Genomic DNA, 21,097 nt, shown 5'->3' with positions numbered 1-21,097 from the left:
ACTCTTGTTTCCTGGGGTACCACACCAGGCACTACGGCTTCCGTAAGGAAAGGAATTAGGAACCTAATCAAGTGTTCTCACAGGATCTGGCTTCTCTCTCTTTCCTTCCACATAACGTAGGAAGAAACTCTGATACGTGAGCTGGTCAAATCAGGGCCCCCCTTGCTGGAATCACTCAGCGTCCACCCTCTCGTTTTTAAGAAAGTCATTGCTCTCACAGCGTCAGACCAGAGACATTCCAAACAAATCCGACCGGGGCTGGGTGATGGTGCCGGGCAGTGCTCTCGGTCAGGGGCACGGGGTGCTCTGACAAAGCTCGGTGCGGGCTTACCTTCCCAAACACGGCCACACGTGCCTGGTCAATGTATTGCTCCTTCAGCATCATCCTGCGAGGCCAAAGAAGAGAGGGGCGAGTGAGTGCACACCACGGTTGCACTGTGGCCCAGAGCCGAGCTTCGGGCCATTCCAAGCACGAAAACCTCCACTTGAAGGAAATACTGGAATTCGGATGTCACTGTTTATTGCTTTTCTTTATTTAGTGCATGGGCAGTATGTCCATGTTGAAAGCCTCAAAGTGCCCTTGCAAGAACTGTCCGGTCTGTCAAACTTGCCGACCGAAAGCCAGGAATGCAAAGTAGCCGAGGCCGTTCTGGAGACCAGGCCCCGCGGGGTCCCTGTCCTCTGTTACAATCTGCCCCTCACTTGGACCATGTGACCCCCAACCACCGCAGACTCTGGGAGGGTCCTCCGGGATCAGCCTGGAGAATAGACCCTGGCTCTGTGCTAAGGGCGCTTGGAGTCAGGCGCTGGGCTCTCACCACACATGCAAGTGTCCTTTGTCCCCAACTCCTGGCTGGGGGCCCCTGCCTTGTGCTTCCTGCCTTGGACGCGAGCAGCTCGATGCCCCTGCTGGCACTGCCCGGGTCCTGCCTTGCCCTTGCCAACCTCTTACCACCTTCCCCTAGCATCCCCTGTTTACCCACAAAATGACAGGAATCTTTCTGGTTTCTGGACCCTAATTCAGCAGCGGGAGTCCTGCCACCTGCTGGCAGACGACCGCCTGCTTCCTGGGTCTCTGCGAGTTGCTTCCTTCCACGTGTACGTACAACCACCCCCCGACCCCGCCGCCGCCAGAGCCCCTCCCCGCACAGCCCTGTTCCCCTGTTTCTGTCTACTTCTTGGTGATTATTCCCTTGCTTCTGTTTTCTGGGTTGTGCTGGCTGGCGGAAGCCACCCCATCACTGATAACTGCCCTTCTCAGCCAGAACCGAGCATAACACTCTGGGTACCAAGCCCTCAGAGCCAGCTCTTTGAGGACCAGCCCTCCTCCCCAGCCTGGAGCAACACTGTCCCCAACTTTCCCAAGGGAGGAAAGTCAGGAAGGAACCTCCGAAGCTGGGCCTAGAGACCACCAGCCCCACAGAAGCAGGAGAAGGTTGGAATCGACAGATTACGAGAACGTTCCAGCATTTGAATGGAACTACTAATGGGAGCGTGAGCAGGATTCGGGAACAAGCGGTGATACTATGAGTAGGTGGAGAGAAAGATTCTCAAGTGAAAAACAAAGCAACACTTCCGGAACTAAAGGATGCAGGCAGAGGTGGGGCACGAAGTGGGCGACACGCTCCGCGGTGAGCGGTGTCTACCGTGGTCCTGCACCCCCAAATACTGACCTAACGAGACATGATGGGGGGGTGCAGGATTGCTGACTCCTCACCTGCCACCACCTCACGAGATGGGAGCTCAGGCAGTAATGATAACTGTGCTCAGGAACACGGACGGTTGGGAGAGCTTGCCTCTGCCGAACAGGCCTGGGGGAGGGGGCAGGAGGGCCAGGGAATCTGTTGTTGGTTTAGACAGGGGTTATGGGTTAACTTCCGAAAATTAGGGTCAGATCCTAACCCCTAAAACCTCAGAGTGCGACCGTATTTGGAAATAAGGTCATCGGATGTGGGTAGTTAAGAGGAGGTTAGACTTAATGTTGTTAATCCCGCATGACTGGTGTCCTTCGAAGAGGAGAGACCCAGAGACCCAGGAGGAGCGCCGTGTTAAGAAGGAAGATTACAGTCACGTGTCTGCAAAGCCAAGGGACAGCAAGGGTTGCTGGCACCACCAGAAGCTAGAAGAGGTGGGGAAGGTATATCCCTGACAGATTTCGGAGGGAGCGAGGCCCTGCCCGCAACTCGACTTTGCTGTGCTAGCTCTAGGAAGCTCACGGAGCACTTTCATACGTTCGCTTTTTAGAAACATTGTGCAGGTGTCATAAGATAACCCGGCTGACTTCCGATCACATCTGCCAGGCTTGGGATGTGGAGGGGAACTCACATGTACACACACACAATGTCCTGGGCTACATACAGAGCTTCGTGGGCATGTCCACATATCTGGAAGGAGTGCAGACCTTTCTCCTAGTCCCTCCACTTTCTCCTCGTGACCCAAATCCCTGATACGCAGAAGTGCATTTGGGAACATCTGTTGAAATGGTCCGGCGCAGCCAGCTATTTTCACAACTGGTCCACCTGGTCCTCTGAGGACTCTGCCCCGGGGCCAGACGCCTGGATCACATTTGCTGGGATCCACGTAGCAGTCTGTGGGCCCCACGGAGCGTGGAGTGAGCTATGTGCAGCATGGAGGGCTCCATTCCAACCTGTAAAATACCCTGGGTTTCCATTGTCAGCCCTCCTTCCAAGTCTGCAGGCAGCCTTGGGTGTTTGGCAACCCCTTCATCTAATTACCTAGTGACTCACTTCCTGATCTAAATGCCAGTAATCTTGATAATCAGCCTCATTTACAAAGTACTCTGGAATCTTCCAAGGGTGGTTGTTTTTTTCCAACATCAAATATTTTTATCTTGTACCTGTATTTTCACCAACGAACCCAGCAATTCCCATGTGATGATTTTTCTTCTGGTGAACAGTGGAATCCCAAGGTCAAGGAGAGCCCGATTTCATATGCAGGGAGCACTTTTTATCACTGGGGTGGTCTGAGGCCTCGCAAGAGCAGAAGCCGGATCCATCAGGTGTCTTTCTTTACGGAGCACGTCCTGAGTTCGTTTCCACGCTGGTCTGCAGAGGCCCCGGAGGGACAGGGCTCCAGCCCTCTAGAAGCGCGGTCTACTCAGGGGGAGGGGGGCTGACACGGTGACAGGGCAGCAGCACTGATGATGTGGCAATGATGGGACGCATGCCCGCTGACTGCTGCGCTCACCGTTGAAGCAGCCTTGGAGAAGCCGGGGGCCGGTCAGAGTGGGTGAGACAGGAGGTCAAGAGAACACCTCACGGGTGGTGGCACAGGGTCCCGGGTGAGCAGGGCCATTTGTGGGGCCGCGCGGAACTTCAGGCGGGGGGACAGGGTGCGAGTTTGCACGTTGTGTGCCCTCCCATCTCCCTTCAGACAACCTGCCCTGGGGGGGCTGATGACCCCCAGTGGGCACATCCTCTGACCTTCCACAGTGCCCGTGCCATCCAAGCGGTGCTCCCAGCCACTGAACACAGCAGGGCCCTACAGCTAGGCCTCGGCTGCCTGGCATAGGGTCCTCCAGTGGCTCTCTCAGCAGTGGGCTCCCCGTCAGCCTTGCCGCCATTAGGAGACCCCCTTCTACCTGGTCCTCCACTCCTGCCCTGGTGTCAGACTCCACTGCAGCCTGGCAGCACTCCTGCCCTGGCACCCTTCACAGACAGACCCTGCCAAAATCTCCCGCTAAGTCTACCCAGGCACCTTTCTTGGGGGACCCTAGCTGACACAGGTGCCACGGCACCCTCAGAACGGAGGAAGCACACAGCCAGAGGCTTGATTTGGCAAGAAAGAGGAGCCAACGAGGGTGGGGGGAGGAATATGGCCAGTGCCTTTGTCCCACTTTGTGCCATGGGGGTACATACCACCATGAGGGGCTGAGCTTTGCCCAGCTTGCCCCTCAGCCAGCTCTGGCTCCACGTTCACCCACTTACCCAGTCTGGGGGACTCTGCCCCCAAAATGCCTCCCAGGCATCCTCCACCTCCCTGCACGCTCCCACTCCTGCAGGCCGTGCTCCTGCCCAGTTGGTCGGGACTGTGCCCCTCTTCTGGCAGGTCCAGCCTGGACCCTCTCTGGACTGCAGCTTCCCCACTGATGGTCTGGGGCGGTCATCCCACCTGCTGGACGGTTTCTGGTAGTCATGAGGCCACAGCCACGTAGCCCCCGGGGCCAGGGCAATTCTCCCCTATCTCCCCACCCTCTCCCTTCTTGGTCCTCGTGTGGGCTGCCTCCTCCTGCTTCCCCTCCACTCACTGTCCACGGGGCTCCCCTGTGCTCAGTGGCTCTGAGGATGAGCAGTACGAACAGTGACAGTGGCTCCCATGTCCTCGGCTTCTGGTGGGTTTGGCCAGTGGGGAGTCCCAGCGGGAGGGAGGAGCGGTCGGGGCACTGGTCCTGGCTCCCTCCCTGCACAGCCTGTCAGATGCTCCCTCTCCCTGGCCCAGGTCCTCTCCTGAGTCCGTGTGGCTCCTGCTTTTGTGTGGCTAGCCCTAGGGTGCTGCACCATTCCCTGGTCTCCCTCACCCTGCCCATGCCTCTGCAAACGTGCGCTTTTATTCATCTCACCTCAAACTAAACAGTTTGAGGGCCAGGACGCTGACCCACAGAATTTGCTACATCGCTACCAGAATTAAGTTCTGAAAAATAAAGTCCACCTTGCCACCTCCTTGCTTAAAAGCCTCTTGCAGAACTCTGCTGCTTACACGGCATGCAGCAACTCCTTAGGATGCTGTGGGCGGTGTCTCACAATCTAGCCCTGTCCTACCTCCCCGTGCACCTGCCCCTCCACTGCCCAGCCTACCTCCCCATGCACCTGCCCCTCCACTGCCCAGCCTACCTCCCCATGCACCTGCCCCTCCACTGCCCAGCCTATCTCCCCATGCACCTGCCCCTCCACTGCCCAGCCTACCTCCCCATGCACCTGCCCCTCCACTGCTCACCCTACCTCCCCATGCACCTGCCCCTCCACTGCTCACCCTACCTCCCCATGCACCTGCCCTCTCCATGGGCCACTCACACTATGGTCCTCTGGTGCTCGGTGTGCCCTGAACAGTGGTGCCTTTGCATGACCTCGAGCCTTTGCTCACAGTATTTTCTCTGCTGGAATGAGCATCTCCTGTTTTCTGCCTGACAGATCCCTGTTTATCCTCTGCGGTCTTGCCCAAAAGCCACCTCCTCCCAGAAGCACTTCAGGCAGGGTTGTCTGCTTCTGTAGCTTATGCTCCAAGTGAGCATGGCTCCACCCTCTGCCCAAACCATCGGTTCACACGCTGCCCTCTTCCCTCACACGGTCGCTGGGCCTGGGAGGGGGTCTGCTCCCATCAGCTGCTGATCCAGTGGGCTCCAGGACAAAGGCACGAAGTGGAAGAAGATGGGAGAGTCACAAAGGGAGCTGGGGAGTTTGGGGCATTAGCACGGTGGGCCAGCCTCGTGGTTTCTTAAACTTCTGATAAAACAGGGCTATTTCTTTCTGAAATGAAAATACAGACCCAGACCCTAAATAAAGCTTGGTAGAGTTCTCTGTGGCTTGAAACGATTTGGGCCTCAGCTTCCTGCACGTCTTAAGAGGGCTGTAAGGTTTTCGAGGGTTTACGTACCCGTGTGTTTATAAGCCTCAGCGGCCTAACAGTTGACACTATTTACTGTCTTTCCGGAGCAGGTTCTGCCTTGTTTTTTGAACAGATGGCCGGATCGATCCCTTATTTTTAGGACACACCACGGGTGTGAAACAGCCTTTTGCTCTCTTGTTCCCAGGCTCGGAGGGGAGTGGCTAGACACAGCCAAGCGCCTGCAGGGGTGTGGGCTGCTGGTGTGCCTGAAGGACACTGTGCCCTTCCGCCCGGGGCCTCTGGAGCGAGACGCTCTGTGCTCCATGCTCCACAGGGACAGTCAGACCGGGATGGGCGAGGAAGGGCACCGAGGGAGGAAGGCTTTGCTGCCATCTTGCAGGGCAAGTTGACGGGAGTCCCACCCCCACGTCCAAGTACAGACGGGACCCTCCTTTAGCGAACAGTGCTGGCTGCTGACCTGGCTCCCACTGGGCCCTCCCCCTTCCCCACAGAACCCCATCGTTCCTCCCCTGTTCCCTGGTACACGGGGGGACCTCCTGGATCTCAGGGTGACGGCCCACACCCCTCTGGCCAGTCATGGCTTCTGGGTTTTGGACCGGTCAGGGGCATGTAAGGCGAGGGTTGGTGGGTGCTTGTGGGGAGGCTCCTCCCTTCCTTTCTGGAATTTTCTGGAAGTGGCTCCCTCCTCAACCTGCTGGAGGTGAATGAAGAAACATGGACTGAGGTGCTCCTGGCAGCCATCCTATGAGCAGGAGGAGGATCAGCTCTGGATGAGTCCACTAAGGCTGGCTGAGCAGAGCGATGGAGAGAGCCTGGCTTTTGGGTGGCATTGCTAGGTCTCCGGGTCAATGAACCCTGAGGCCTCCCATCACTCTGGACTTCCAGAGCCAATATGGTTCCTTATTTTAAAAACATGTTTGACTTTGTCTGGCTATGTGTTCACTTCCAGGCAAAAGCATCCTAACAGATGCAGCTTCTCAGACCATTGGTCCTCAGAAGCTTCCGCTCCTCTGTACTTTCTGTCTGTAACACTGACAGGGCCCTGGGCACATCGCCTTCTCTCTCCTCAACTAGCTCACAATGCCCTTGAGCAGAGAGGGCCATTCACTCACTCACTCACCATTTCATCCACCTCAGATTATTTAACTAAGCACATACAGGTACCACCAATCTTTCCAAAAACAAGAGAGAAACGTCCCAAGTCAGGAAAGGGAAATGTTTCAAACCCGCAAAGCACGGAACCATTGTAAGAGAAGGGATGGGACACCACGCTTCCTCGCGGCCCCTCAGGCAACAGGAATTTATCACCTGCACACTGTGTTCCACCTTCTCGACCTGCCCAGGGGCCAGTGTCCCGCACCCCTCTTCCCAGTGAGGGTAACTGTCATTACTAGAGTCCCCGTTCCGCGTGTTTCCCCAGCCTTTCCTGTCATCCCTGGACATGAGTCTGCTGCTTCGGTTGAGCTGTCCCGCAACGGCTCTGAGCGGCTAAGTCACGTTGGCGCCGCAGTCCGCCGCGCCGGCCGACCGTGAAAACGCTCCTGCCCGCTGAGCGCGAAGGCCGGCTCAGCCTGGAACAGGCTCTTGATGTCTTTTTTTCCAGGGCGACAATAAAACTCCAATAATTTTGAGCATCTGTCCCTTGGTGCGCAGCCCCTTTCTGTTCTCTGTGGGTCTCTGACTCCGCGACAAATATGTGAAACAATGCCGGGACAGAAACGGGCCACTCTTTGGGGCAGAGCAGGGTTTTCTGACCGACCCCCCGGATATCAGGGATCCCTTCCTCAGAAACGTGGTGTCCCATCACATGGTTCTGTCTCACCCCATGTCCTGTCTGCCCTCCCTCCCTGCTCTCCCCCTTGTGATGAATGGTGAACACGTGCGTGTGCGTGCGCGTGTGTGTAGGTGCTGGCCCAGGTCTGTGACCACAGCACTGGGGAGCCAAGCAGCCCATGAGTTGGTGCCTTGTTTTTATCAACTAAACAGACAAGTCACCTGGCTCTGTGAAAACTAGCGTAAGAGTCTTCGGGAGAATGTTACTAGAAGCTTCCCTCGAAGCCCGCTTTGGAACCGGCCACGGAGTTTTGTCAGTGTGAGCAGCCCGCGTGTGAAGCGCGCGCACCGACGAGAAACACGCCCGGCGCGGCGGCGTGCGCGGAGCAGCCCCGGGAAGAGGGTCGCCTCCCCGCCGCTCCCGCCGCTGCCCCGCGGGCGGGGGTCCTCACCGCACAGCCTCCATCTGGTCCTTCTCCTCCAGGGAGCCCAGCCTCCGCCCCACTTCGTGCAGCAGCTTGGTTCCCTGGAAGCCACTGCCGCGGCCGTCGCACTTCACCACCACGGCTCCGTGGCTGCTCACCAGCACCGTCTCCCAGGTCACCTCGAACTTCTCGGCCACGCTCTGGCTCCCCGGGGTGCCGTCCCTGCAAAAGAGCCCCGGGCCTCGGCACGCTGCGCACTGCGTGCGGCCGGGTCTGACCGACGCCGGGGCCCGATGACGCCCAGGCTGCCGGCCGAGCCTCACCCACGGCGCAGCACTTACACCGTGGACCCGGGCCAGCGCTGCAGACCGGCCGTCCGAGATGGAGACCGGCGTGGGTGAGGCTCCCAAAGTCTCTCTCCCTCTGGTGGGGCCAGGGTGAGCAGGGGAGGCCAGCCTCTCTGCCAGCAACAGCAACACATGGCCAGGCCCCATTCCAAGAGCCAGCCAACTGAAGATGCACGGATCGTTCCTCCAAGGAGGTGACAGTTACCCCTGCCACCGCCATCTTGGCTTTCTGCCGGGGACCGAGGGCATGTGGGCAAGGAGTGTGTGCGTACGTGACATGCGTGTGGGGGTGCGTATGCAGGGGTGTGTGTGAGGTATGTGTGTGAGGGGTGTGTGTGAGGCGTGTGAGCGATGGGTATGTGAAGTGTGTGTGAAGGGGGTGTGTGGAGGGGTATCTGTGAGGTGTGTGTGGTGTGTCAGGTGTGTATGCGAGGTATGTGTGATGGGTATGTGAAGTGTGTGTCAGGGGTGTGTGTGTGAGGGGTATGTGTGTTGTGTGTGAGGGGTGTGTGTGTGAGGGGTATGTGTGTTGTGTGTGAGGAGTGTGGGTGTGTGAGGTGTGGGTGAGGGATGTATATGTGAGGGGTGTGTGTGAAGGGTGTGTGATGCGTATGTGAGGTATGTGTGCAAGGGGAGGGGTGTGTGTGGTTGTGAGGGGTGTGTGAGAGGTATGTGAGGTATGTGTGCGAGGGCTGTCTGTGTGTGAGGTATTGTGTGGGGGTGTGTATGAGTGTGTGTGTGTGTGTGAGGGGTGTCTGTGTGAGGCGGTGTGTATGAGTGTGCAAGGGGTGTGTGTGAGGCACGTGTATGGTGGCTGGCGAAGGGCTAAGCCTGTCCAGATAGTGAGGAAAGTGGGTTAATTGCAAAACGGAATCCGATATTGGGATCTAAGCCAGGGGCAGCTCCATAACGAAGTCTTTCCACTGCTGGGGACCAAGCGCCCAGGACAGGAGCCGGGCGACAGGAGCAGGGTTAATCAGGTCATTTGATATTGACTCAGGTGGGTGGTTTCACTGGCGTTCCTAAAACAACTCCGGCACAGGCCGCTGCTCTATCCGGACCTCTTTCAAGTAAACGTGAGGGGTGGCTCCCTGAGAGGCAACGGGAGAGCTCAGAGTTTTCCTCACGTTCCACGGCCTTGAAAGAACACACGTGGAGGTGAAGAGAATATGTGTTAAATCTCTGGGTGGTGTCTGGCTCTACAAACACTTCCGTGTGCCCAGTGTGCCCGCATTAACCCTCCACGCCTGCCTCCGCCTCTCGAGGGACCTGTGCTCTGGGTGGGCCTCAGCGCCCTGCCCGGCCCGGGGCCGTCTGCCTTCCCAGGTGGGCTTTCCTGTCCGTTGCTGAGCCTGTTCACCAGCCACGGTAGCGCCACCCACCCAGTAAGACCTGCCTCAGGTCTCGAGGGACAAGTAGCCTGGGGAGGGGCACAGCCCACTTCCTTTCAGGGCGGCCTCACCGACTGTTACGAGCAGAGCGTGCCACCTGCTGGCAGCCTAACCTGTCTTCGGTTCTAGTTTGCAGCCCTCCTTTCTCACGCTTGTCTTTTTCTTGAGTTCAATGCTTTCCATGGGGTCACCGAGGCCCCAGGCAAGCACCCCGAGAAAGAAAGAGGCGACAATACTCACACCACCAGGAGCAAGGGGTAGTGGGCCGTGTCGGTGAAGGTTGCTGGCTTGAGGATCTGAACGGGCAAGTCTAGGCAGAAACAGACACAGGGCGGCACGTTAGGGGGCAACCTGGACCAGGAAGGAAGGCCATGGAGTCCCAGCGGTCCGGAGCGCTCCTGGAGGCACGGACACTCCAGAAGGACGCTCTGGAGGGGGCTCCATGGGCCCCCCCCAACACCCCCCGGGGCTGGCCCTGATTTTTGTCTTAGTGACTCTGGCCAGCTGAGTGACCTTAGGGAAATCACCCAACCACCTCAAGGCTGAGTTTCTCCATCTGAAGCTTAAATTCAATCTTGGAAACAGTGTGTTGAAAACCAGAAGAGCCTGGAAGGCCGTAAACACTTGTTAACAGCCGAATTCCAGGCTGGGAGAAATGAAACCCCAAGGGTGGCATGTGTCTCTGCCAACAGCGTTGCCGCCACACGCAGTTTAGTGGGGACAGACCTCGGGGAGCCGCGGGGATGTGGGATGAGACCGGGACGCGGGCGGCAGCCCAGCAGGAGAGGCTGAGAGCCGGGAGCCTCCGGGCACAGCCAGGGCCTCTGCCGGCCTCGCTGTGTGCAGGTTGGTGCCGCTGATGGCACGGCAGGAGGGGAGGCGGCTGAGGCACCAGCTCCTTCTGATCTTGTCCTGGGCAGCAGGGACCCGGTGCGGGAGGCAGGGGCTCCCATACCAGTTTCTTCTGTCCCCTTCCCCCCAAAACAAACCTTCTTGCCCAAGTGAGAAATTGTTTATTGACGGTAACTACAACCCAGATTAGCAATTAAATTGGAATTAGTAGCTTTTTCAGTACAATTACTGCAGATACATCCCAGGCCGGGGTGGTTGGCTCAGCAGCCGGCTCTGACCGGGCTCTCGTTACTGATTCTGGTTGAATGTTAATGGCTTGCAAATTGGATCAATGGCCCAGGGACTGGCAGAAAGGCAGGCGTGGGACTTTATCATCGCGATATCCATAAAACATGGTCTGGCTGCTCTCTGCTGCCGATAAAGCCCACGGGCAGATCTCGGCCACGACGGGCTGCGTACAGGGCCCGGAGCCCTTCCTGAAGACGGACTGCTTCCCGAAGGAAAGCCTGAGCCTCTGGGGACATTAAATGAAAAAAGCAAAACATAACAAGACAGGTGGGTAGGAACACATCTTGCAGAGTTTTCTGTGGCCCCAAAGGGGTGACATTCGGCGGCTAGTCCTCGCACACACCTGCATTCCCAGCCACCTACCAAGGAAACCTCCCACGGGAAGGAAACCTTATGCGGCAAGGGTGGGAGAGTTGATTATTTGTTTCTAAAGGTCTTTGCATTTTTGGAGGAGGGGACGGTGTTAGGATTTGGGAAACTGTTGTGGCAGAGTGTGGACCGGCTTGAAGGAGGAGGGTGCTGGGCCCAGGAGATGAGAAAGAATCTTGTAAAGAACATGATCTGGCCTCATCGGCTGTGGTGGGAACCAGCGGACGTGGGAAAATGTGAGGGAGCTTTCGGGAAAACATGCTGCCAGGAATGGGGGTGGGGCAAGGAACCTGAAGTCTGGCCACGGAGGGCCACCAGGCTGACGCACACCTGTGACCTGTGCAAGGGCCCTATGCCGGGTGGTCGTAACGAGCCATGAATGAAGAGCCCCAAGTGTTCGTGTTGCACTGGGCCCTGCAAATTTCGGAACCTGTCTTGAGGTCTGCAGATAGAGCTGGAAGGTAGAGGGGGTCGGGAAAACGTGTGGAAATTGCTTGCTTGTTTATTCGGCCGCCTTACTCTCCTTCTACCCTTCCCTCCCCCCATCCATCATCCGTCCACTATCAGTTTAAAAGCATCTTGCTTTCTTGCCTTTTGGTTCTTCCTTAAAGAAGAAGATGGCACAAATATGCAGTTCCTTTAAGGGCTCTCATGAATTTGAGTCTGCTCTGAGTAAGTGGACGCCGGGGTCTATGTGGAGGGCTGTACCCGGTCCAGCAGGCCATCCGAGTGGGCTGGCCAGATTTTCCTCTGACCTAGTTCTCTGACCTGCTCTCTATATGGGGGTACCCCCGAACTGCCCAGCGTGGCTCTCTTCATGGAGCAACAGGGATGGGGGTGGGATTTCAGACAAACAAGCCGCGATTCGGAGCTGCCGTCACCCCCCGGTGAGAGTTAGCTCAAGAGGGGAGACCTGTTTGCCAACCTCAGAGGTGATGGGGGAATGGACCTGAAGGTTGGAGCCTGCATTATTTGAGAAGGGTGCCATCCCCCAAAGTACGGAAGTCTGGCGGGGTACAGAGCTCTGGGGGAAAGACAGTGAGACGTATTTGGGGTTTTTGCACATGGGGCTTCCAAGGGTAAACCTGTGGCGGGCCGTGAGGATGCCAGGTGGGCTGGGTTGACTGGGGACCTATCTGCAGAGGCAGAGGGTTGAGGCTAGGAGGACTCTGCTTCCCTCCGGAGAGAGGAGTCCACTTGTAGCCAGTGCTCTGGGGTCCAGCACAGCACCAGCGCTCATAAAAGCTCACTGGACGGGAGAATGGACAGCTCAAGACCAAGAGGGGCACAAAGACAGGCAGAGCGCTGGGGGCGTCTCCGGTCACGTCAGCATGCAATCCTTCACTGTATTCTCTCTCTAGTTGCAAGGACGCCTCCTCAGCCCATCATCAGCACCGAGAGCTTAGACAATGGAGGAGGAAAATATCGGATGGAACAGAAGAGAAATTTCCAGAGGGGGGGGTGTTTCCTCTGGATGGTGTCATGACATGTTCCCCCCAAAGGAGAGAATTTTGGTCTGGGGCCTTATTTAACTGTCAGCCTCTCGAGGAGAGAAATCCATGTTCCACTTTTTTTTGGTCTGTTGCCAGAGGAGTGTCTTGGTTCTGAGCACTGAGCAGGCTCAGTGCAGGATGCTTTCCCCCATGAGCCCCGCCCGAATCTCCCCCTCGCAGGTTGGATGCACTTCCAGCCATGAGGCCGGGGAGTGGGGTGCTGTGGGGGAGCCTCGGGGCACAGCAATCCCCTGCTGGCGGCCGGGCTGTCCGTTCCAGGGGGACAACGCAGCACTTACTGTAATCGTCAACCTCGATCTTCCTGTATTCTACTTTAGGCATCTGTCGGTCATGTACGGCCTTCTGCACGTGCTCATTTGTTTCCAGATCAAACATTTCTAAGAGAGAGAAAGAAAAATGACACATTCAGCCTCAGCGATCACTTACTGAAGCCGCTGGCTTTCATGTGGGCCAGACTGCTAATTCCTACGTCAGGCCCGGAGGTGATGATTGTTATTTCTTTTGCCCAGACCAGGAAACTGAGACAAGGTGGAATGCCCCGTCTCAAGTCAGGAGCATGGGCAGATGGAGGGTTCTTTCCATCGTATTCGGTAACTCCTCTACTGCCCACAGACTGTCCTTCCCCATGGCATTTCTCACCCACACGTATAGGCCTGGGTATTTTTTTTTTTTTTTAAGATTTTATTTATTTGAGAGAGAGAGAGAGAGAGAGAGCGAGAGCGCACAAGCAGGGGGAGGGGCAGAGGGGGAGGGAGAAGGAGAAGCAGGCCCCCCACTGAGAATGGAGCCTGACATGGTGCTTGATCCTAGGAACCCAGGATCATTACCTGAGCCGAAGGCAGACAGTTAAATGACCGAGCCACCCAGATGTCCCGGTCCGGGTTTGTTTTATCCACAAACTGCTGGTTTCAGAAAACCAACATCACCTATCTGTTAGGACAGATGATTTTCCAAATATAGTGGCCACAATAACCAAAGAAGAAAAGGAGAGTAGAGCCTGGAGTGTGCTCTTTATTAAAACTTTACAGGGAAAATGGATTCGGATCTTTTACCCTACTCATAATGTGATCTGGCTTAGGACACCTTAATTAGGATGATCATATTAGCTGGCCCTAAAGCCACGTGGGCCACAGGATAGAGTGCGGTGGGACTGGCCCTTTTCCCTCCCAATCAGAGAGGCGGGTCAATCTTGCACTGGCCCCTCACTTGCACGTGCGCCCAGTGGGTGTTTCTCCAGGCGCACGGATGCCCCTCATCAGCCCACTTCACCGATTTCCTGCGGAAAAGGCCGTTCCTCCGCCTTCACCATCTGCTCTATAATAAAAACCACCCGACTTCCTTCTTCCTTTCTCACTTTGAGGCTACACGTGGGGACACCTTGTGGCCCGTTACGAAAGGAAATTTTGTCTTCAAGGAGCTCCATCTCTGGCTCCTCAAGTAGCTTTGAAACATTAGTGAATATTTCACCGAGTAAACTCACACCACGAGCAGCACCACAAGGAACGGTGAACCGTCCCCATAACAACTCCGTAAGAAAAACAGACCCCAGCTGACTCCACGACGGCCCCCGGAGGCCAAATATGGCCCAGAACCAGGAGTCTCTGGCACTGAGTGGTTTTATCTGTGAAGGGCACGCGGCCACCAGTGGTGCTCAGGGATCCGAGGGACCGTCTACGAGCAGGGCTGGCAAACTCCCACGGCTACCCATGGACAGGGACAGTTCCCGAACTGTGATGAGCAAACAGACAAAACCAAAAATGTTTTACAAGTTGCTGGACACATTTGAAAATTGAGCTTTGATGAAAAGGTGAGGGGAGGGGGCGATGGTACCGCTCATTTTCAAATAGGGAGAGTTAAAAACAAAAAAACCTTAAGCTAGACCAACACCACGGAAGATTGCGAACCACCACGTGGCAGGCAAGAAATGGTGTCCTTTGTAGACAGTGGGACGGGACACTGCATCTGCAAGGGATGTACACAGAGGTCCAGGTAGATGACCTCAACTCTGAGACCCAGAGATGTGGCCGAGAGATGGCACACTCGACCTCGTGGTCACGCACACAAGTTGGGGCAGGGGCACGGCCCCAGGGTGGTGGGTGTGCCCCACGGCCTGCCCCACACCCCCACCTGGACTCCTCAGAGAGCCCACACAGCACTCATTTTTGCTGAGTCTACATACCCTCATCCCAGGCTGCCCAGGTGGCTGTCGGTTGAGCATCCAACTCTTGACTTTGGCTCAGGTCATGACCTCAAGGTCATGAGATCGATCCCCACATCCAGCTCTGTGCTAGGTGTGGAGTCTGCTTAAGATTCTCCCTCTCCCTCTCCCTGCACCTCCCACCCTGCTCTTTCTCTAAAATAATAAATAAATCTTAAAAAAAAAAAATAAGTGCGCTCAGCCCTTTAACAGTGTTGTGGGCATGCATGGTCAGGAGTTGTTTTCTGAGATAGGAATTATTTCTTATTTGTGTTCTCGTCACGATGGTAGGGCAGGAAGCCTAGAAAGCAGCTCTGCAGAATAAGGAGGAAAATAGCATTTTTCTAATTCTTTACTGCCACAGGACCTTGACACTCACTGTCCCCCATGACTGGAACTTTCTTTGTTGGCGCCTTCTCCAACAGGCCAAACATCACATCTGCAAGTAGAAGCCCATCTTGGATACCCCTCTTAACACCAACTGTAAGAGTGTGGTCATTTGTCTGACTGCCTTTCCCTGCCCTCCAGCCCCCAAGGCATCAGCACTCGGTCCCATCCCAGAGACAAACCATATGAGTTTCCAGTCACCTGAGTACACGGGGAAATCCAATCCATTCTCCAGAAATGACGCATCTACACTGGGGCTGAGCCTGGGTTCCCACCCAGGTCTTTCTCCCAGTTCCCACATGGCCCCTTTTCCATAGCCCCAAGACGGCCTCCACTGGACAGGAAGCTGGAAGGGACTGGGAGTCCTCCTGGGGGCTCTCAGGGGCTCCCAGTGTTTCAGGCCTCTTGAGTAATAAAAGTTGATGCAATCAAAGCCTCCCAATCACTCCTCCCCACATAAAACCACACACAACGGGACCAAAACACACTTCCATTACACTGATTGGAAAGCTTCCAGTACTCGAAGGACTCGTGACAAATGCAAGTTAATACTGAGTTAATGCCCAGATCAGGATGCAATTCACTGACTCTGCCCAGACCTGGGCTCACTGTGGGACCCAGTGCTCAGATCTTCTGGGGTCATCAGGGAGCCTGCCATCTTTCCTTTCCTGTGTGCCCACGCAGTGAGCCCAGGTAGAGACCAGTAAGGGACTAGGCAGTGTGCACATGTGAGTCAAGCTGGATGAGGGGAGTTAGCAGGCACCAAGGGGGACAAAGGTGGCCCACTGCTACCAAAAGGCAGCACCACACTCCTGGGGTGCAGGCAACAGCCTACCCTGGGGAAGTCTGGTGGCGAGGCCAGCCTGGAGCACTGGCTTTCCAAAATGAAAGAGAGCCTACAGAGCCTCTCACAGGTTATGATACGCTCCTCTCTCCGTGTGTATGCGTTTGGAGCCGGTACTTCTGACATCACTCAGCAATCTCTAACGCTGATCCTGAAGGAGAAATTTTACACGTAGGTTGCAGCATTGCTTTGCTGCCCACCGAGTTCAGCTTGCCTGGAGTCACCGAGAATACACGCTCGCCCCCCCAGAACAGCCCTCCCACTCCTGGACCCCGGAGCTCCGGCTTCGAGCGGGAGCACACAATATCCTAACAGACCCTACAGACTGCGTTTGAATAGCTCGCCTCTGTACCGAAATCCCACCCTTCACAGAGGCACCAAAGCAACAGACTATTAAATTTAGTTAAATATTAGATTTCCTATTTAATGATTGCCCACACAACTGGTTTTATCAGCAGAGAGCTGGCTGGCCCACAGGGGAGTTGAGTTAAGCCATTTTATTTGTTCCCATAATTGCATTCAAAGGAGGCAGGAGCTCAGCAGAGGAAATAAGAGAAGACTGGCACGTTCCCGAAGGACTCTTCTTTTGACTTCATGGCCACAGGGACCTCCAGTCTGGAGCACACAAATGGCCACTCCTTAATTAAATGTGAGCCCGCTCTAATGTTTGGTGGAATTAGCTATTATCAGATCTGGACACAGTGAGACTGCAGGAAGCATTTGCTCGGGAGGCTGCCTCCCTGGCTGTGCCCCAGTGGGCGGATGCGCCATGGCCCTCGGGCTGCTCCCGCGCCCTGCTGGGTCACGGCATTGCTGGAAGCCCCGCTTAGCCGCACTTGGGGAAATGCGACCAGAATCTAACAGAAGCTGACGGGCCACTGACCTAAAGAGCACAAGAGCCGCCGGCCGCCTTCCTAGGTTTTTCCGCGGGAAGCAGAGGTGCAGGAGTACGCGCGCACAGAGATCACCTCCTGTTGTGTGGTCTCCTCGCCCCACCTGCGCGTCCACGCCTCTCACAGTCTAGGCCCCTCCGGGCACGCTGGCCATTGCTTCCTCCTGTGCCCCTGTCCCCAAGGTGTGGGACCCCCACCCGCCGCTCCAGAGCTGTGCAGCTTCGGCCAGTGCAGGCTGACACCGGCGCGGACGCGGGACGCCCCGCCTCACCTGCAAAGCTCCTTCCTCCGAACACCGAACGTCTGGTCGTTAGAGTCAGTGTCACACAGTCGGGTAATCATTGTCCTTCTTGCTAGATCTACTTTTGTCTTCGGCAGGATTTTAAGAAACTTGAAGGCAGAGTCCCTATAAGTGAATGGACCTTTGGCCCCTCACAGCCACTGGCTTCGTGCCAGGCAGGTGAAGGGGTTTAGTCAGGAGGGGCTGTGTGTCAACTGGGCTGATGTGGCCCTCTCCCCACAACCAACTACACTATCATTAGTCTGGGCTGCGTGGTGGTGGGGCGGCGGCGAGCTTTGAGGGAGACAGGCAGGATGCCAGGGCAGGTAGCCTGCCGGCTGGAAGGTGCACAGTGCTTTGCTCTCTCTGGGAGCCACATGCACGCACACGGTCTACCAGGATCTGCAGACTGGATCACTCCATCCCTCCACAGAGGCCGCCTGTGTGTGGAGCCCTGGGGATCCAGAAGACTTTCCAGATACACAAACAACTGAGGGTTTGATGGAACGGGTCACTCCATGCTTGCGGACGTCTCCTGGACTCTCTGACTACCGTCTCCCCTCCGACCCGCATGCACGGCCGATGGAAGAGGCGGGGGTCCGTGGGCGGGGGCGGCTCCAGGCAGCAGGACCCTGTGAGCAAAGGCCCGGGCGCCAAGCAGCTCACGTCTCAAGGAAGGACTGCCTTGATGTCAACTGCGGTGAGTTGGTTTTGCATCTTTATAAAAGCCCATGTGAAGACGACAGAATCCTGTCCTGGAGTGTTGGTCGAGAGTGGGCCCGGGCAGCCGGGGAGCTTGGGGTTCCCGAGTACGCAGTCAGGATTATGCTGGGGGGTGCTGCCTGCCTCCACCAGCCCACGCTTGTCCTCCCGCCGGCCGTGGAGCTGATGGTCAGGGCGCCGTGGCCACTGATGGCGCGTCCGCAGAGCTGAGCTGTATCTCCCTCTCTTCCTTACGTTAACACCAGCCACGTATTAACCGTGGTTTTGTTGGTTTTTCTATCCCAGCACCTAAGTTGTTTGAATACCCAGGCACCAAATAAATGAGTATACTTTGGTCCCAGCCATAATTACGTTCTTAAGGGAAACAGCTTTTAAATAATTCAGAGTCACATCTGCGAACACCCCGCGGGATCTGCTTGTAGATAAGCTTTTCCAAAGGGAAAGCAGTCAAATATCCCCAGGGTGGCTCTGGGGTCAGGGGGGAGGAGAAGAAAGGACAAAGAATTCTGAAACAGTAATTTCACATTTCAGAGCAGGGCTGGGGTGGATGTGACGACCGGCCCTGACCCTGCAGGGCCCTCTCTCCAGTGTTCCCGCAGCTTCTGTCCCCTGGGCCTGGAGCTGCCAAGAGCACAGGCCACACACCAGCTGGCAGTCCAGGCTTCCCACAGCTTGCCCAAAAGCCTCCTTCCCGAGAGCCGGTGGGCCCTCCCGTCCCGCCGCATGCAAGTGGCCCGCGCGTCCTGTCTCTGTCCACACAGCCAGTCAGCCTGGCCGTCCTGACGCACGAGGTGGCTTTGCTCGCCCTGTGCAAACCGGCACGAGGTTCAAACACCGCTAGGGACTCAGTGCTGAGTCAGACTAAACTGGGGCTGATTTTGGGAACTGCGACCAGAGAATCTGCGGTTGTTAGCATGTTACTTAGATGATGATGACATTACAGCGGTCTCCAGCTCCTGCTGCCAGGGTCTGGGAGAGAGGCCCCCTGGTCAGGACTATGTACCTGTGGCCAGTGAGCCAGGGCTCTGGTCCTGCACGAGGCAACGCCATCTGGGATGCTGCCGTAATGAGACACGCACCAGATTCTGGACGCGAAGCCATTGGGCAGGCTGGCCGCACTATTAAGTGGCAGCTCCCTCACGTTCAAAGTGACGGAGGCCCAGGAGGGACATCACCAGCAGGTGAAACGGCAGGGCTCAGTCCTTCCAGACCACAGCAGAAACATCTTCTCTTCCTCTGAGCGGGAAAGGGACATGGCATTCACCCCGCGCTGGCTCGGTGGCCGGGTGCGCGGGGTGAAAGGGCATCGGGGGCAAGCAGTGGGGGCACGGCCGTCCGCCTCCCGGCTGTCTCAGGGCAGACACACGATGGGGAACCCTGGATCTGCAGAAGCCCCTCGGGCCGTGCTGACAGCAAGGCCAATGGATGGTGGCCAGAGACAAAGGCCAGGCTGGAAACAGGTCCCACTGCTTTCTAGCTGTGTGTGTGTGTGGCCTCAGTTTTCTTAACTGAAAAATGGGGGTGATCGCGGACTGTGTCAGGGGGCGCTGAAGTGGGCCCACAGCAAGTGATTCATAAATGCTGGCCTGGTCACTGTGGATGTCACGGTTACTCTCTGCGCCCCTGGCCAGCTCAAATTTCCCGAAGAGAATCAGGTGCAGCGTCAAGCAGGACAAGCATGCACGGTGCAGGGCTTGGCAGCATCGTGGGTGCAGGACCACGGGCAGGGGCTGTGCCGGCAGATGACAGGGGCCTGCTCCCCTTTGCCTTTGTGCTGCTCCTGGAAAGAAAGCACAGCTCACCTGGAACACACTCAGCAGGAAGGCGGTCTGCAAGGCGCTTTGGTGCCTCGCACGCGTGGGCCTGCCGCTTTGATAACTGCCCCCCCGGGCCCCCCCGCACGGACTCCTCAGCGGAGAGGGACCTACCCCATGTGACAGACAGACAAAAAGCCGAGGGCACGCTGTTCTGTGCCGACGATGCATCTGGGGACGAGATGGGGTGCGAAGCTCGGTCAGATGTCATGTCAAAAGTTAAATACACAGAAAAGAGCCCCCACACGCCTCCCGCCAACAGAACCAGAGGCTGGGACTCTGGGCGCGGGGTCTGCCGTGTGCCCCAACCTGCAGCTTCCAGTTCTCACTTTCCAGGAGGACCCACACAGTCCGCGCTGACCTCCTCCGGGACGGAGCAGCAGCTGGGGCTGCCAGGCTTGGGTCTCCTGCTCCGGATTCATTTGCAAGTCCCATCATCTGCGTGGGCCCCGCACCACCGGCTTCCATCCATGTTCACTGACCAGCTGCGTGACCTGAAAAATCTGAACATTTTACCAAATCTTTAAAAAATCTGAGCTCACTAGAGGATTCACGGTTTCTCTGCCTTCCTTCCGTCTTTTCTCTCTTTTGAGATAATTCAGATGATTTGCTCTTGAAGCGTCAGAATTCCAGAAGAAATAACGTGTTAGCCGTTGGTACTTCTGCAACCCGATCTCAGTGCTGTCTTCTGTGCAGTAGAGCCAGGCGGCCCTGGCTCACGGGTCATCGGCGAGGAGCGAGGAGCTTCGTTGTGAGCTATTCGGCCATACCCACGACGCCACAGCCCTTGGGAGTGACGCGTCACGTCAGACCACTGAGGCCGAGGGTCTGGTGTCTGCTGAGGACACGGGGGATGGAGATGACCGCAGCTATCTTAGATAGAGGGGCCCGAGGGACGGCAGGCCCACCGCACACCATCTCTACAGACCACGTGAGGAAGGCTCCTCCAGGGAGCACTGTGCTTGGACCGAGACCCACACCTTCCAGCCTTGAAAATGAAGACGTTCCATCCGTTGTTGTCTAATATCCTTTTTCATTCCTAAATCTCGGATTCCCAGAATGAAACGGGTTTCCTCTCTTTTCTGCGATGAGCCCCGTATGCACAGCAACCTGATGCCCAGTGAGTTAAATAAACCACCACTCGGCCCTCGTCCTTCTCACCCCTCTAACCCGAGGTCGCTTGTAATCTGGGAATTCCTACAGCAGAGCTGGGAAAATGAGGACAATTCCCCCCCCCAAAATTGACAAAAATAACCCAAATCTCAAATCCCTACCAAATTTGAAAGATGGCAACCAATTTTCTCAGAGTCTTAGATGAAGGCTCATGACTCCCGTCAGGTCTTGCAGACCTTGACTCTGGGTCTGATAAACACCTAGAACTCCCATCGCCATTCCCACAGGGCACTAAATGTGGGCC

At 56.4% G+C, this 21,097-nt stretch overlaps 1 protein-coding gene across 5 annotated transcripts in view; it reads right to left on the bottom strand.

Moving 5' to 3' along the window:
- Window positions 1-21,097, bottom strand: part of DPP6 (dipeptidyl peptidase like 6) — a 956,302-nt gene that overhangs the window by 7,501 nt on the left and 927,704 nt on the right. For all 5 annotated transcript variants that reach the window (XM_027574866.1, XM_027574864.2, XM_027574862.1 and 2 more), the window contains exons 18-21: window positions 12,821-12,919; window positions 9,760-9,829; window positions 7,809-8,003; window positions 332-386 (exon numbers count right to left, since the gene is read on the bottom strand). In XM_027574866.1, the coding sequence (XP_027430667.1) occupies window positions 332-386; window positions 7,809-8,003; window positions 9,760-9,829; window positions 12,821-12,919 (419 nt within the window). The remainder of the gene's footprint in view (window positions 1-331; window positions 387-7,808; window positions 8,004-9,759; window positions 9,830-12,820; window positions 12,920-21,097) is intronic.

This window comes from Zalophus californianus, chromosome 12 (assembly GCF_009762305.2).
Source record: "Zalophus californianus isolate mZalCal1 chromosome 12, mZalCal1.pri.v2, whole genome shotgun sequence".
NCBI classification, from domain to species: domain Eukaryota; kingdom Metazoa; phylum Chordata; class Mammalia; order Carnivora; family Otariidae; genus Zalophus; species Zalophus californianus.
Note: the sequence above shows the minus strand (reverse complement) of the source record. Positions and strands in the feature narration are given on the sequence as shown.